The sequence below is a fragment of the Chanodichthys erythropterus genome, chromosome 23 (genome assembly GCF_024489055.1).
Source record: "Chanodichthys erythropterus isolate Z2021 chromosome 23, ASM2448905v1, whole genome shotgun sequence".
Taxonomy (NCBI): domain Eukaryota; kingdom Metazoa; phylum Chordata; class Actinopteri; order Cypriniformes; family Xenocyprididae; genus Chanodichthys; species Chanodichthys erythropterus.
In genome coordinates, this window is record NC_090243.1 from 19,488,618 (window position 1) to 19,506,149 (window position 17,532).

A 17,532-nucleotide genomic window follows, 5' to 3' on the forward strand; every position below is an offset into this window, starting at 1 on the left:
TTAACAACAACGACACTTCCGCGTACGGCAACTCAACTGGGACAAAAAAAGCGATTTTATTCCAATGTTCTTGTATCTCATTTGCTTGAAAGACAAAAAGACAAATGTCATATGAAATCACATGCTTTTTTATAAAAAATAATAGTATTGTTATTACAATAGTACAGGTATTATTACGTGTACACATTGCACAGAAATGTAATTAATAAATGTAAATTGTGTTACGCTGACGTTTGAAAAAAAATATTTTTAAAAATGCATTTCATAAAATAAGTTTTAAATAAATTAATTTCAACTTTTAGTTGAAACCGATCTTTGTAAAATTTGCTGTTTTAATAATGATATTATTACTGTGTTACAGGTTTTTGTTATACATTTAAGTTTATTATTATTATTATTATTATTATTATGTAAAACCATTCATAATACGTAATAATAGTAATAATAATAAAAATAATAATATACACTTCCGCTTTAAGATTGCGTAGCGCGCTCTGATTGGCCGCTCGCCCGTTTGAGTTCATTCGCTCGCTCGCTAGTGAAGAGTGCAGCGGAGGCGAAAGACGCAGGAGCGAAGCGTTTCGCAGATGATTTATGCTTTCATTTTTAGATTGAAATATCCATAACCCTTGTGAGGCGAGCGACTAATCGTGTCAGGATGTCGGCCCAGGCTCAGATGAGAGCTTTGCTGGATCAGCTGATGGGAACGTCGAGGGATGGTGAGTGTTAGCTGCGTGCTAACGGCTCTGAGAGGATTTCTGAAGGCCGCGCGCTCAGATTAGCCCAAACCAGAATATAACCTAGTCAAATATTACAGTTAACTTCTTAAGATATATATCACAGCCTTAAGGTTAGCTTAATGCAGCAGCATTTCCTCTTGAAACGCTTCAGTTTAATGTTTGTGTCCATAAATGGGGTGTAGTGACGTCATGGCTCGGTATGCTAGGCTAATAAAGCAGCAGCCCCTCTAATGACAAATGACACTAGTTTTTGAGAATGATTTATTTTTTAGGAGAAATAGTCCTTATTTATCTCCTGATATCTGTATATGTACCCCCTTTATAATTGATAATACTATTAACAATAGTAATATTGTTATTGGTATTAGTGATTGACCAATATGTTATCACAGGTAACTAATTATTTTGCTGGCAATTTTGATTTTTTTTTTAGCCTCAAAATGGCAAATATATAAAAGCTGATTTTTGTCCATTTTGACATCCTATTCAATGAGTAGTGCATATTTTCTGTTGTATAGTATTGTTAGTGAATTGATTAATATTGTGAATAAAAATCATCATATATGCATTTATATTTTACGTCACAGCCACCTTTCTAGTTATCAGCTACATGCTTTAAATGACATTAAATTAAATATAGTTTCCCTAAAAATGGATGCAAACATTAAAGGGTTAGCTCACCCAAAAATGAAAATAATGTCATTAATTACTCGCCCTCATGTCGTTCCACACCTTTGTTAATCTTCTGAACACAAATTGAGATATTTTTGATGAAATCCGATGGCTCAGTGAGGCCTCCATAGCCAGCAATGACATTTCCTCTCTCAAGATCCATTAATGTACTAAAAACATATTTAAATCAGTTCATGTGAGTACAGTGGTTCAATATTAATATTATAAAGCCACGAGAATATTTTTGGTGCGCCAAAAAAAAAAACGAAATAACAACTTATTTAGTGATGGCCGATTTCAAAACACTGCTTCAGGAAGCTTCGGAGCGTTCTGAATCAGCGTGTTTAAATATGTTTTTAGTACATTAATGGATCTTGAGAGAGGAAATGTCATTGCTCCCTATGGAGGCCTCACTGAGCCATCGGATTTCAACAAAAATATCTCAATTTGTGTTCCGAAGATTAACAAAGGTCTTACGGGTGTGGAACAGCATGAGGGTGACTAATTAATGACAGAATTTTCATTTTTGGGTGAACTAACCCTTTAAATCTGAAGAAGCATTACCAAGAGGAAATATGGCTGCTTTTTTTTCTTTAGATTATAGGATATGATTTTGATCAGCTCAAGAGGATTTTAAGATGAGTAAAGAACAGAAGGGACTTGAGCAGATGCGCTTGAATTTGTTGAATTGAGTTTTACCGGCTGTAAGAAATCTCACCCTCCGTGTGAATGAAGCGACTGTCTTTGTGAATGCTGAGATGAATTCATATGCTTCCCGTACATTTGTTTCATACAGACTGAACAATTGTGGCCCCTTTATTCTATTCATTAAGGTTCAGTGTATGTTTGCCAGCCTACATCTGCAAGGGAGTTGCAGAAAAGCCTCATGTTCATCGAGCCGTGAGTCACCAATGCTTTTTAAAGCTGTTATGAATATGAAAAAACAATACTGTTTGCTTTCCAGCAGTAACTGTTTTACACATCACGCTAGTTGGTAACGTAAGAGTGAGCAGAGGGGATACGAAGCTTCTGCCCAGGCGTCTTTCCTCAAATCTGACTTAAGAAAAAATAAAGAAATAAAGGAAAGAAAACTCAGATTCCTCGCCGACGTCTTCACTTTTATTCTTCTGTATCATTCCCAACTTCCTCATTACAGGTTTGGGCAAGAAAAGCTTTTCCCTTTAAACTTTTAGAGGCTCGGACCGCAGGAGGGGTTCTGAATGGGAGAGACCTCGCAGTGTGTATCAATTAACCTTTCACTTTAGTTTTCAATGTTTTTCTTTTTCAACTTGGTGAACTTGTTCAACATCTTGTATTGGATGCTTTTAATATACACATTAGATTATCCAGCATTTCTGTATGTACTGATGAGGGATAATGCACTTAAAGTACAAGATGACTCTCTGAAACATCTTCAATCTGCTATCCCATACACCTTTGCACTCAGTTAGCAGTTATAAAAGCTTAGATGCATGTAGGGCTGGGCGATATATTGGATTTTCACAATATATTTGATATTTGTTTTCTCTGGCTCTGTAATGTTCATCAAAATCTTGAATAGTAATGTAGGGATTTTAAAGGATCAGTTCACTTCAAAATTGAAGTTTCCTGATAATTTACTCACCCCCATGTCATTCAAGATGTTTATGTCTTTCTATCTTCAGTCGAAAAGAAATGAAGGTTTTTGAGGAAAACATTCCAGGATTTTTCTCCATATAGTGGACTTCACTGGGGTTCAACGGGTTGAAGGTCCAAATGTCAGTTTCAGTGCAGCTTCAAAGAGCTCTACATGATCCCAGATGAGGAATAAGAGTCTTATGTAGAGAAACGATGGAAAGATTTTACACTTTTTATCCACAAATGCTCATCTTGCACTGCTCTGTGATGCGCCACGCATTACATAATTACGTTGGAAAGGCCGTGCGTGACGTAGGCGAAAGTACCCATCCAGTGTCTACAAAGCAAACGTGCAAAGAGTAAGTCAAACGGCTTTTACACAAAAAGTAAAACAACGATTTTGAAGTTGGAGGAGAAAATGAGATTGAGATTTCCACCCTACCACGGTACTTCTGCCTACGTCACGCGTGACCTTTCCAACATAATTATGTAATGCGTGGCGCATCACAGAGCAATGCAAGGCGAGCATTTGTGGATAAAAAGTATATACATTTTTATTTCTTTAGAAAATGACAGATGATTTCTCTAGGTAAGACTCTTATTCCACGTCTGGGATCGTGTAGAGCTCTTGGAAGCTGCACTGAAACTGACATTTGGACCCGTCGGTCTTCATCGAAGTCCACTATGTGGAGAAATCCTGGAATGTTTTCCTCAAAAACCTTCATTTCTTTTCGACTGAAGAAAGAAAGACATGAACATCCTGGATGACATGGGGGTGAGTAAATTATAATTCTGAAGTGAACTAATCCTTTAATGCTTTTATTTTAACTATTAAACATCCAAATGTTAGTGTCACTGATTTAAGCTTTATTTGCAAAAGCATTATTGAATTATGCACGTTTGATTCCTTTCCAAATGATTTATTCATTCATTGTTCAGACTCTTTGTGTGGTCTTTTTTCATGTAATAAAATGCAATGCATTTTGTTTTATAAATAATAATAAAAAAACTTTCTTGTATTATTTTTTTAAATCACTTTCAACTAGATTACTGAAAACATTTACAAGGCAAAAATAAAATTTTTAAGCTGTCACCCAGCCCTAACTCACACTGTAGAGAGACACTGAACATCAGTCAGTCTATATAATGACTGAACAGAATGACAGAGACTTCTTGGGTTGGTCCATGATTAGATGCTACTGATATATTTTTAGACATTCACATTAAATAGCCAGCTAAAGAAACAGGCCTTGGGTCAGTGAAAGTTAAACTTCTCTAATCTACATGAACAGACAGCCTTTACTTGCCACTTTGACATGTAGCAAAGATTATATTTGACACTGTCAAACACATGCTGTCCTCACTCAGATCTCATGATTTCAACCGCAGGGACAGGCAGGTGTGTGACCCTTGGCCACAAAGTTAGCATTGTGTGTGTGTGAGAGAGAGACACACGAGCGACTGTGTGTGGTCTCATTCAGTGTCAATTATGTGCTGTGTCCTTACAGGAGATGAGTCGAGACAGCGGGTTAAATTCACAGATGAGCGCGTCTGCAAATCGCACCTGCTCAACTGCTGCCCGCATGACATTCTCTCTGGAACGGTGAGGAGAAAAAACAAATTATGACACTAAACACTGTTTTTTTTTATGCAGCATGTTGATTAAATTGTTGTGTTCTGTGTGTTTGTAGCGCATGGACCTTGGCGAATGCTCTAAGATCCATGATCTGGCGCTGAGAGCAGACTATGAGATCGCGTCTAAAGAGAGAGACCTGTTCTTTGAACTGGATGTAAGTGACTCGTCAAGTAGAGATCATCTGATAGGGAATTAGCAGCGAAGGCTTTTGTAAACTGAATTGGTGTGTGTTGTGTAGGCGGTGGATCACCTGGAGTCGTTTATTGCTGACTGCGACCGCAGGACTGAGTTGGCCAAGAAGCGTCTCGCTGAGACACAGGAAGAGATCAGCGCTGAGGTGGCTGCGAAGGTATGAAGTGTTTATATAGCACTGGGTGCAGTACCATGCAATGTTAAAAAATGTCAGTTGGTAATCCAATAATAATATCAGAGTTTAGGTCATTTATACATGACAGCAACAAGAGTAATAGTGGTACAGTCTGAACTGTATTAAACTGAAATTGGTTTTGAATGATAACTTATAAACCTTTGAAGACAGACCTACTGTGAGCTATGAGGTTAATCGGTTATTTGCTAGAAGAGTGCATTCGTGCTGAGCACGCATTCTACACGATAAGACTTTTGTCAGACTCTTAAGCCTGGAACACACCAAGCTGACGCCGACGAACTAGTGGCAACAAAAGCAGACTGCGGGGTTGGCTAATGTCGGGAGCGTCTGGGTTCAAAGTTGCCCTGACACACCAAACCATTGCCTGACAGCTGACCGTCGGCTTGGTGTGTTCCGGGCTTTAGACATCCTCCACCATGGTCCTGTCAGTCATCTCATCACTTACTCTTGTGATCAGTGAGATCGTGATCACATGATCAGTGAGCTCTGATTCCTGCTGCACTATGTACGAGTCTGCAACTCTTGTTAGATGAGCTGGATGGAATTGAAGTGACCATTGTCCAACTGAATTAAATGGTTTTTATTTCTATAAAAAGCAAAATGAGGTGTAACGTAAACATGTTGGCATATTCTATCCTAATTTCAGACTCTTTCATAGCATTATCACAAAATGACGGCTTTTCAACTTGACGAGAAATCTCGTCATACCCCATGTATATACTTTTATTTTTATTTTTTTTTTTAGTAATAATGATTTTAGCCAGCTCTACTTTTACTTCTGTTTCTCAAGTTTTTTTTTTTTTTTTTTTTTATATTAAAAAAATCTTTTGTATCCTTCAGGTACCACAGAAAACTTGGTGTGACTGTCATGTCATGTGTTGAGTATTTGAGTCATGAGATTGTCTAAAGGGCACAGTGGGATGTGTGATCTGTGTCTCATTTGCTTTGTGTGTTTGGTTGACAGGCAGAAAAGGTTCACGAGTTGAACGAGGAGATCGGGAAGCTGCTGGCGAAGGCTGAGCAGCTCGGTGCTGAGGGAAATGTAGATGAAGCCCAGAAAGTTCTACAGGAGGTTGAGAAAGTCCGGACTAAGAAGAAGGATGCAGAGGTTAGACAACATATATTCCATTTATATTTTGTAACCCTGTTTCCCTGCACAAGCTGTCACATAATCTTACTCTATTGTGAGTTTGTAGTGCTTTCTGGATGTTTGTTTTCTCTTTAGGTTCATCGTTTGGTTTGTATGGGTTTTTTTTTTTTTTAACAGGAAGAGTACAGGAACTCTATGCCCGCCTCCAGTTTCCAGCAGCAGAAGTTGCGTGTCTGTGAGGTTTGCTCCGCCTACCTGGGTCTCCATGATAACGACCGGCGTCTCGCTGACCACTTTGGTGGGAAACTGCACTTGGGCTTCATCCAGATCAGAGAGAAGCTGGAGCAGCTGAAGGTAACAGGGTGGTCTAAATCAGGTGCCGGTGGTGGTTGTTGGTTTAGAATAGTAAGTGACGTTGCAGCCTTTCTTCTCTACAGAAAACTGTGCAGGACAAACAGGAGAGGCGGAACCAGGAGCGACTGAAGAGGAGGGAAGAGCGGGAGCGAGAGGAGAGAATGAAAAAGCGGTGAGAATATTTTTAAGCACCTTTTCATTTGCAATTTTTTTTAGATGCCTTATTTTTGTGAAATGCAGAATACTAGTCTGATTTTATTTTATTTTTTATCTTATTTTTGTATGATTTTTTTGATATGATCTTTTTTTTTTTTACTTTTTTTTTCCAGCTGTAATTTGAAGTTCAAGCTTTTTTGCTGATTTTTTTTTTTTTTTAAAGATTCAGTAAATGCATAATGTTTCCAAAGTCAATGAGTAATAAATGTGATCTCAATATTGACCAAAATAATCATTATTTTTGTCTTCTTTTTCCCTGTAGGACCAAGTCACGCAGCCGAGAACGCAAGAGGTCAGTTGCTCATTCACTTTACATTTATCTTGGCAGCTAAAATATCTTATAATTAATACAACAAGAAAGCAAAACAAGGCCTGAGATTGTCAAAAAATGGCATCAAGAACATTAGGATAATAAAAGTCATGCTTCTGACAGTCATGGAAATCCTAGAAATATCAAGGCGTTTTAAAATTGTGACTTTCAGGCTTGTTCCTGGGAATTAATAAAATCTTAACATGTAATTTTGAATTTTTTATACTGCATTCTGTAGTTTAGTTTTCTATGCTCAGCTCTAAAATAACATGCACTTTTGGGTTTAAATGTTTTAAAACTCCCTGACAAGTCGATTTTAGAGCAACTAGTTTCAGAACCTGTTCAGTTTACTGAATGATCAAAATGAGTCCAAATAAAATCCATATCTATTAAATGCATGTACCAGTTGTAAATGTGTCTCATTGTGTTTGTAGGTCTCGTTCTCGTGACCGCGATCGAGAGCGCAGACGCCGGCGTTCCCGCTCCGCATCACGAGAGAAGCGCCGTTCCCGTTCTCGCTCCAAAGAGCGCGACAGACGCCGACGGCACCGATCTCGATCCAGATCCCGCTCGCGGCACAGCCGAGAACACTCACACAAGTAACTATACTGAATGTTTCTATTCTCTCTCCCTAATGAAGCTTTGAAAATTTGGTTTGAATAACTTGAGTATAGTTTTTGCCATGGTGCCAAAAAATAAACAAGCAAACAAACCCTCCATTATCTTGTAATAAGTTGATTCGTGTGTGTGTGTGTGTGTGTGTGTGTGTGTGTGTGTGTGTGTGTGTGTGTGTGTGTGTGTGTGTGTGTGTTAGGTCTTCACGGGACCGTGATCGCGAGAGGGACAGCAAGCACAGTTCATCTGAGCGGAGATCAGACGGGCTGAACGGCAGGACAGAATCCCGCCGTCATGATGACAGAGAGGCTGGAGAGATCTGAATCATCTTACTCTACCATAACAAACACACACTGCTCATATACATATACCCACTTTTTTATTTATCATGTTTGCTTCGTCTGTAGTAAACTGCCCATGCCCAGTTTCATTAAAGTCTTTGTAGTCTTTAATATCTCAGTCCAGTGAGAATTGAACCCGTCTGATCCACTGTCCAGTGTCGAAATGACTTATTTTTTAGTTTTCAAAGTATGAACTGCCGCTTTCTTCCCCCCCCCCCCCCCCCTTCATAATTTTTTTTTTTTTTTTTTTTTTTTGGAATTGTTTGTTTTGAATGAATGTGTGCATGTTTTGCACAAAGTTCATTCTACTTTGAAAGCTGTTCTGAGGTCAGTTAAAGCGCCCTTTCTTTAAATAGCTGCAGTATTTCCCCATAGAGAGAGACGGAGCTCATTCACTCTCTTTGTTTCAGTAGCAGAGGCGTAGGAGTTTACTAAATCTAAACCAGTGGATCCTTCATGGCATATTGTTTCAGAATTACTATGTACATGATCTTTTATAATGCTGTTTTGATTTCATGTTGTCCTTATCAAAGTGCATTAAATGGTTTTATGAATTTAAATGGTGTTTGTCATTAATGAGGGCTCTTATTTAGCTAATAAACTGAGCATGTGTAAGTTGCATTCACTGTTAAATCTATTTCTCAGAAACAATGAATTTGAGTGCTTGTGTGTTTGGTATTCAGAAAGCTTTTTCTTTTTATCCCACATAAAATAAACATTTGGAAATATTTAACATTATATTTTCAGCACAGTTATTGCCACTTTGATTCAAAATAGGGCCTGAAACTCTTAAAGACTTGTTTTTGTGAGCATTAAATATGTGATTTTAGAAACTTTTTGCTAAAATTAATTGAATTTAAAAGTCAGTAAGATAATGATATTGTTATATGACTTTTTTTTTTAATGATAGGTTAATTTTATGTTCGATTATAGTTTATCAAACATATGTCTAACAAAAAACGTTTATTTTCAGTTTATGTGAGTGATATGACTACGCTAGTATTTATAATTAAAATAATATAAATCATTATTATATTTCATAATAATAATCTGTTATATATATATATATATATATATATATATATATATATATATATATATATATATCTCGATATATTTTATAATAATAATCAGTAATGTTGTTTTTAATTAAATTTCTTCACGTAACGTTAGCCGACAGACGGCGTCATTACGTTGGCAACAAGCTGTAGTTCGTCACCTCCGGCAACGTCACCGTGACGGCACAGTCAAAACAACCGAAACATGATGCTAGCGTCTCACACCCGCGAGTAAAATGTCGTGTTTTTAGCGATCGCCGATGAAATCGTCGGAGATTTGTCGTCTTAATGTCACGATCTTGTCGAACTATGAGTTTGGCAGTGTTTTCATCGGGACAAGGGACCAAAAAGTGATCATTAAAGCACCAGTGTCGCTACCGGTTTGCTAACGACAGGCGTCAGTCCAGCAGTCAAACCCGGTACGCCTCAAATAATTCATATATTATATTTAAAACACTAAATGTAAAGTCAAATAGTGTTTATTCTCGCTGGTGGACTCCATCAAACTGATCAGAAGCTTGTGAAGCGCCTGCAGACGGACAGATGTGTCAGCCACATGTAGAGTTTCTCTAGTAATCACCATGAATTTACATTTAATAATTAGGTTTACTAAATTTTCATTTCGGTGTCGGTTAAATTGCATGAGTTGTATGTTCACAGTGGTGCTGGAAGGGTCAGCAATCATGTGACAGCTGTCAGGGTCTGGTCAGAGTCCAGATGTGTGTGTGTTATGTATCTGTGATTTGTGTTATTGCACAATTATTGTCATTGCATTCTACATGTATGTAATGTGTGTGTTATTGTAGTCCTGTGTGTAATATGTGTTGTGGTGTGTCCCTGCAGTGTGAGAGGTTTGCAGGTATCTGGGTCCCCGGGACAGGCCGGTGCTCACCGAAGAGACGGGGAACAGGATCGGTAAGCAGGGGGGAGCGGCCACCGCTGAGCCCGTGGAGAAGATGGCGAGCAGCCCGGAGAAAAGCTCCTCCGCGCAGGAGCTCAAGGAGCAGGGCAACCGCCTGTTCCTCAGCCGCAAATACCAGGAGGCCGTGACCTGCTACAGCAAAGCCATTGTGAGTGGGGCAGGAGTTCATCAGTTCACACCCACTTTACATGCACATTTCATATTCATATATCAGATGTCAATATGCATTTCACAAGTTTGGGGTCAGTACGATTACTGGACAAAAGTTTGGAACATTTTTTTCTTGTTTTTTGAAAGAAGTCTCTTCTGCTCTCCAGGGTTGCATTTATATGATTAAAAATACAGTGAAATATTGTTAAAATTTAAAAGAGCTGTTTTCTGTGTGAACGTATTGTAAAATGTAATTTATTTCTGTGATCAAAGCTGTATTTTCAGCATCATTACTCCAGTCTTCAGTGTCACATGATCCTTCAGAAATCATTCTAATATGATGATTTGCTGCTCAAGAAACATTTCTGATTATTATCAATGTTGAAAACAGTTGTGCTGCTTCATATTTTGTGGAAATCATGATACACTAGCATTCAAAGGTAATATTTTATACTTTTATTCAGCAAGAATGCATTAAAGAGACATTTACAATGTTGCAAAAGATTTCTATTTCAACTTTCTGTTCATCCAAGAATCCTTAAAAAGGGTCAGGGTTAAAACTTCAACATTTATCATAAGAACCGTTATTAATATCTGAGCAGCAAATCATATAAGAATGATTTCTGAATGATCATGTGACACTGAAGACTGGAGTAATGATGCTGAAAATTCAGCTTTGATCACAGGAATAAATTACACTTTAAAAATATATTACAATAGAAAACAGTTCTTTTAAATTGTTATAATATTTCACAATATTACTGTTTTTGATCAAATTAATGTGGCTCTTCCCAGAAAACATGATCTCTCTAGGACTGCTAAAAGTTGTAGAGTTTTACTCTGTGCTTTACTGATCCTGTTGTTCCTGTGCTGTGTGTAGAATCGTAACCCCTCAGTGGCCGTGTACTACACTAACAGAGCACTATGCTACGTGAAACTACAGCAACACGACAAGGCGCTGGCTGACTGTAAACACGCCCTCGAGCTCGACAGCCAATCAGTGAAGGCGCACTTTTTCCTGGGCCAGTGTCAGCTGGAGCTGGAGAACTATGAAGAGGCTATAGGCAATCTACAGAGAGGTACACACACACACACACACACATCTTGATGTAGGAATTATTGAAGTGAGAATATTTTAAAGGGGTCATATGATGCTTTTGTTTGTTCTCCTTTTCCTTTTCTGTGCATGTACAAGACCTGCAAAGTTACAAAGCTCATATTCTCCCACAAAGTGATTTATTCTATCTAACAGAGAATGCTGATCCAGACCAGCCTAAAAATGTAGGAATCAGATTTATTTATAAAGCCATTCATGAGCAGTATAACCCAAAGATTGCAACTTCCTGAACTTGGGAGAGTACAACGCTGCTTACCACAGTGAAACGTTCTGCTCAAGTCGTTCTTGCAAAGTTGGTTCCAAATCGATCGGCTTGATCGTCCACGTTTTCAGAATCTGACTCGGGCTCGAACTGATATGGAAAAACTGTCAACATCCTTAACTGTGTGTTTACAGTTGCTTAAAGGGTAAGTTCACCCAATAATTAAATTTCTGTAATTTATTACTCACCCTCATGTCGTTCCACACCCACAAGACCTTCGTTCATCTTCAGAACACAAATTAAGATATTTTTGGTGAAATCCAAGATATTTTTTTTTTATCCTCAATAGAAAGCAATGAAATTGCCACATTCAAGGTCCAGAGAAGTAGTAAAAACATCGTTAATATAGTCAGTGTGACTACAGTGGTGCAACCTTAATGTTTTGAAGTGAACACTGGCTCATTATTGGCCAGCTCCTGTGTGAGCTTCGCACGCATGCATCGTGCTGCTCATGTGACCAGTGCTGGCCAATACTGAGCCAGCGTTTTGACGTAGAACCTGGATGCACTGACAGGGGAGAGATAAATATGTTGAATAAAGTTGTTATTTTTGTTTTGTTTTTTGCGCACAAAAAGTATTCTCATCGCTTCATAACATTACGTTTGCACCACTGCAGTCACATGACTGTTTTAATGATTTCTTTACTACATCTTTGGACTTTGAATGTGGTAATTTTGTTGCTTTCAGTGGAGAATAAAAAAAAACCTCTTGGATTTTATCCAAAATATCTCAATTTGTGTTCTGAAGGTGAACAAAGGTCTTACGGGTGTGGAATGACATGAGGGTGAGCAATTAATGACAGAAATGAACTAACCATTTTTAGATGAACTAACCCTTTAAAGCCTTGGAAGCTGAAGTTTGCGATTATGGTAAGTGGTGGTATATTTCCAAAACACACTCCTCAAGGTGTTTGGCCAATCACAATGTACTAGGTTGGTCTACTGGCCAATCAGAGCACTCTGAGCTTTTGGGAAGGAGGGGCTTTGTAGAAATCAGTGGACTGGGATACAGGAGATGTGATAATGTAGAGTATGTGAAAAATATTGTGATGTTTGAACATTAAAGCATGTTAACTTATTTTATTACACCCAATAAACAAAATAATGAACTTTTAAAATGGCATCATATGACCCCTTAAGAGATAAGCTACAGAAAACTAAATTAAAATTTGGAATTTTTTTTTAGGATGCTTAAAGGGATAGTTGACCCCAAAATGAAAATTCTTTCATTGTTTACTTGCCCCCATTGTTCCAAACCAGACTTACTTTTGTTGAATGAAAAAAGGTCTACGGATGCACCGTGAGATTAAATGTGGTAAAATACATTTGTAATTATTTAAATGAATATTTAAATGAATATATAATTAAGTCATTTTTATATATATATATATATATGAATATATAATTATATATATATATATATATATATATATATATATATATATATATATATATATATATATATATATATATAAAAAATAATTGATTATAGAATTTAATAAGCAAAATGTTATTTATTTAATTTTTCTCATTAATGCCACAAATGCATTATATTTCCTCTGTCTTTGTTGTGTTTATGAACATTAATTTACAATTGGTTTTTATAAAAGGTTTCATAGTCAAGTGGATGAGGAAATTTTGATTTCTTATATTTTTAGTCATTTGAAGCTCTTGTTTTGTAATTTAATTCAGTCTTTAATCGATATCTAATATCAGCTAATGTATTTGTTATTGACCTAATGATATAAATAATTATCCAGTACCTGTGCATCCCTAAAAACCATCATAGAAATTATCAAGGGATCTAAACAGACATCAAATGTGTTGAAATGTGATGAAACTGCTCTTTGTTTTCAGCCTATAACCTGGCGAAGGAACAGCGGCTGAATTTTGGAGACGATATCCCAAGTGCTCTTCGCATTGCCAAGAAAAAACGTTGGAACAGCATAGAAGAGAAACGAATCAGCCAGGAAAACGAGCTGCATGCCTATCTCACCAAACTCATCCTGGCAGAGAAAGAGAGGTGAGAGGTCGCGCTCGCGCTCGCGTCAGTCCGTGCAGTGATGATAGTGATGTAACGTCTGTCTGTCTGTATGTGTTTTCAGAGAGCTGGACGACAGCAGAGAGAAGACATCAGAGGACAGTCAGAACGGAGGCGAGATCAGCAAGTTCAAATCCAAACACGTGAGACATGCGCAGTTAAATATACAAACACCTCCGACGAGTCATGCATGATTGATGAACTGATGTCATTTCCTGTGCTTCTCTCTGCAGGATAAATATTTGATGGACATGGATGAGCTTTTCTCTCAAGTAGATGAAAAGAGGAAGGTATGAAGAAATAATTTCAAAATGAAACGACCATGTCGAGACATTTTGACGATCACTGAAATCTAAAATCCTGCTCCAAATAATTGTACATTAAACATCAGTGTGTTTGATTGGCTGTTCACTCTGATGTTGTGTAATATTACGTGTGCAGAAGCGAGAGATCCCAGATTACCTGTGTGGGAAGATCAGCTTTGAGTTAATGAGAGAACCCTGCATTACTCCCAGCGGCATCACCTACGATCGCAAGGACATCGAGGAACATCTACAGGTTTGCTCACCAAAACACATTCACCAGTCATCAGACATCTTTGAGCTGCGCGGCTCTGCTGCCAGGTCGTTGTTGTTGTTTGTCTTTTGTTGGTCCTGTTATTGCCTGATTGTCAATAATTATCAAAAACGTTGAAATTTCAATTCACGGTCATTAAGGGCCGCCAAAACATTTGAGGTGGGTGGAGCCACTTTAACTAAAATGGCTATAACTCGTGAACAGAATAAGATATTTTGACCAAACTCATTCTGAGGTCGCGTGAAAAAGGACGCAGCAAGTGGCCACTTGGTGGTGCTATAACAGCAAAAAAAAAACATGAAAATGACTATAACTATTACACTGTTAGTCCAGTTGACCTGAAAATTGGCATGCAGTGTCTTTGTCCAAGGTGCCATGATTATCTTTGAGGACATTGACGCATCTCAAAAAACATGTCTGCCATCGGCCAGTGAAGTTTGAGCAGCTATCAGACCAGGTTAATGGAGGCCCATCAGAACAAAACACGTTGGGCCTGTTTGACTCATGTCACTACAGGCCTGTGAGAAATTCAAAAGAATCGGCCACTGGGGGGCGCACACACACGACATTCATACCACATGGCAGAACTCCTCATTCTGAGCAACTTTGCCTCTAGGACCGCCGATGTCCATCAAATCATTTGTTAAATATGATGGAGAGATAATTCGAGATTATTTAAAAAAAAACAACTTTGGCAAACTAGTCTTAAGTTTTTGGCTCAACCTTGATAACTGTTAAAAAGCTTTAAAAACCATATATTTCCTGTGGTAAATTGCCTGTATTGGCTGTAAATAGTCTTTTCCATCTATGATCTAAGTGGTTACATGCTCACTATATAAAACATAATAGCTTTTTACGCGTGTGCTTAAAGGCCTTAAAGAGCTTGAACCCTGATAATTGCTGATTGCAGCTATATTTATTTTTTTTGTTTTATTTCAGTTTCTGCTCTTTTCTATTAAATAATATAAATAAAAAATATATATAAAATCTTAGTGTAATCATATAGACAATTCTCAATGTTATTTTAGTATTATTTATATGCTATTATATATTAATTATGAAACTTTTTGATTATTATTTATATATTTTCCATTTTTATTTTAATATTAGTTTAGGTTTTTGTAATTTTGTTGTGTTTAGGGTTGTTTTAATTTCTTTAAAATGTTTCTGTTTAGTTTTTTTTTCACATTTGGTAATTAACTTCAACTTATTTTATTCAGTTAGTTGCCAAGGCAACATTTCTTGTTTTTGTTTTTCATTTAGTAACTAAGCTGTAATTTATTTCAGTTAATGAAAATGTTTTTAATAGCTTTACTTCTTGTGAATGATAACAACAGAGATTTTTAATGGAGAAATGCTTTTTGCAGCCAGGTGGTGTCATTACATCTATAGATCTATTTTGTGTTTGCAAACAGCAATGATGTATTTTGTGGGCGGAGTCTAGCTGGTGGCAGAAAATGACAGTTCTGCAGTAGCAATCTGTGGAAGCCATGTAATAAAAGAATTTAAAAAAAAGTTATTTTCAATTTGATATCTCACAATTCAGACTTTTTTTTCTGGCAAATCTGTGTTTATATTTCAAAATTCTAAAAAGGAAAAACATAATTGCGGGATATACTCCTTATTATCTTTTTTTCCTCAGAATTGTTAGTTTATATTCCATAATTATGACTTTTTTCCCATCAGAATTGTGATATAAACTCACAATTGTCAGTTATATATCCAAACTGGGAGATATAAATATGCAAATGCAAGAAAAAAGTCAGAATTGTGAGATTAAAAATGTTATAGGTTTGGATATTATTTCATGCTGTAACTGCTATGTATGCATGTCCCCTATGAACTGCATATGTGAATATTATGTAGACTTACTGTTACATCAAATTCATCCTTTAATAGTAGACGAATCATTGCGGATTTCATCAGTCCAGTCTGTGAATTGCAACATAAACATCTGCGTTTAGCTTCAAAGCATGTCTTCAGTGACGGTATTCTATAAAAATGAAGACTGTATTTTTTGCATTCCGATTCTGACATCCAAAGGCATAATTCAACACTTATTCTGTGGATTTTACCCATTTTCCTTGTTACTGCTATTTTTCTGCCACCAATATGTGCTCAAATTGGTCTATTGAAATGGGGTGGCCAATAGCCTTTAGCGATGGAAAACAACAAAACTGCAGCTTAATTTGATGTTCTCTCTCTCTCTCTGTAGCGTGTTGGCCATTTTGACCCAGTCACCCGCAGCCCGCTGACCCAAGATCAGCTGATCCCCAATCTGGCCATGAAGGAGGTGATTGATGCTTTCATCCAGGAGAACGGCTGGGTGGAGGACTACTGAACACACACACACACACACACACACACACACACACACACACACTCGAGCGGACTGCAGCAGAGTTTCCTCACGCCCGATCGAGTCCTCTCCTGTATGTTCATGCACTTTAATCAGTGGCACTTTGCTGTGGAGCATCTCCCCCGCAGGAGTCACCTGACCCTCTTTCTCGCCCTCTGTCCTTCAAACTCTTTCTGCTGTCCTTCCTATTCATACAGAATAATCCTGCAGGTTTTGTTCAGACACTTCCTTTCGATCTGAAACATGTTTCCTGCACATTATGATGCTGTAACCTCATCATTGAATGTTATTGATGACACATCACTAATAATCACCCATGAAAGAGGAAACTGTGCATGCGAGCGTTGCGCAGGTTGGCGTGTGTGTTTGTTTTTAGAAGCATTCGCTATGAGATCATATGCAGGATGGATGCCATATATGCGAGTGTATAAAGTTCTAACATATGTAGAATGTTTCTAAGATGCTTCTCGAGCTTTGGGTTCTAGCAGGATGCCGATTATAACGTTTTTGTAACGAGCGTTTAATCCATGACCTATATTTAGACATTCATTCATCTGCCAATCAACGAACTGAGAATCTGTGGCGTGCAGGTGACGTCATTATCGTTATGGTGTATTACTATTCGTTTAGTCTCACTATGTGTGTCTGTTAGAGCGAGAGGTAAGTGATTATTTCACACTATTGATTTTGTTTTTCCCTCTTGGACCTTTGGGGAATCTTCTGTTTCCTGGCACGAATACACACTTCATGTTTAGTATCAGTATTTTCTCGGTCTGAGAGCCCTTGTTAGTCGCTGGACGTCACAGTTCCTGAACTGTCCGTCCGGCTCGGTTCAAATATTCCCCAAGTGTAATGAGTTTAGGTTGGATGCATGTTCAATAAATGTTATTTTGTTTCTTTTTTGTAGCAAATGTTTTGAATCGAGTCTTATTCCTTCCAACAGAGTTAAAGTTACGACCCTAAATAAGACTTAAATGGATAGTTCACCCAAAAATGAAAATTCTTTCATCATTTATTCACCCTCATGTTGTTAGAACACAGATATGTACAAATTTCTTTCTTCTGCTGA

The 17,532-nt window shown here is 37.5% G+C and overlaps 2 protein-coding genes across 4 annotated transcripts; both read left to right on the top strand.

The window, feature by feature from the left end:
- The first annotated feature begins 531 nt into the window (after positions 1–531).
- Positions 532–8,552, top strand: luc7l (LUC7-like (S. cerevisiae)). 3 transcript variants are annotated; one of them, XM_067378376.1, is made up of 11 exons: positions 582–719; positions 2,246–2,312; positions 4,538–4,632; positions 4,721–4,819; positions 4,904–5,014; positions 6,018–6,161; positions 6,321–6,497; positions 6,581–6,669; positions 6,976–7,005; positions 7,458–7,622; positions 7,838–8,552. In XM_067378376.1, the coding sequence occupies exons 1-11, from the start codon at positions 717–719 to the stop codon at positions 7,959–7,961; spliced, it is 1,104 nt and encodes a 367-aa protein (XP_067234477.1). In that variant the 5' UTR covers positions 582–716; the 3' UTR covers positions 7,962–8,552. The 3 variants fall into 3 exon arrangements, with proteins under 3 accessions (XP_067234478.1, XP_067234477.1, XP_067234479.1); XM_067378378.1 differs by having other exon boundaries at positions 638–719; positions 2,246–2,649; positions 7,838–8,548; XM_067378377.1 differs by lacking the exon at positions 2,246–2,312 and having other exon boundaries at positions 532–719; positions 7,838–8,550.
- A 658-nt stretch (positions 8,553–9,210) lies between these two features.
- Positions 9,211–17,430, top strand: stub1 (STIP1 homology and U-Box containing protein 1). Its single transcript, XM_067377785.1, has 8 exons — positions 9,211–9,456; positions 9,881–10,107; positions 10,990–11,188; positions 13,345–13,510; positions 13,593–13,671; positions 13,762–13,818; positions 13,970–14,086; positions 16,320–17,430. Exons 2-8 carry the CDS (start codon positions 9,994–9,996, stop codon positions 16,443–16,445), a joined length of 858 nt encoding a protein of 285 aa, XP_067233886.1. The 5' UTR covers positions 9,211–9,456; positions 9,881–9,993; the 3' UTR covers positions 16,446–17,430.
- Positions 17,431–17,532: the final 102 nt, after the last annotated feature.

Coding starts and splice junctions, on each gene's coding strand:
- luc7l (XM_067378376.1), top strand. Junction 5,015..6,017: donor GCGCTGAGGTGGCTGCGAAG/GTATGAAGTGTT, acceptor TTTGGTTGACAG/GCAGAAAAGGTTCACGAGTT. Junction 7,006..7,457: donor CGCAGCCGAGAACGCAAGAG/GTCAGTTGCTCA, acceptor TTGTGTTTGTAG/GTCTCGTTCTCGTGACCGCG.
- stub1 (XM_067377785.1), top strand. CDS start 9,994: ATGGCGAGCAGCCCGGAGAAAAGCTCCTCCGCGCAGGAGCTCAAGGAG. Junction 13,511..13,592: donor ATCCTGGCAGAGAAAGAGAG/GTGAGAGGTCGC, acceptor ATGTGTTTTCAG/AGAGCTGGACGACAGCAGAG. Junction 13,819..13,969: donor AAGTAGATGAAAAGAGGAAG/GTATGAAGAAAT, acceptor TTACGTGTGCAG/AAGCGAGAGATCCCAGATTA.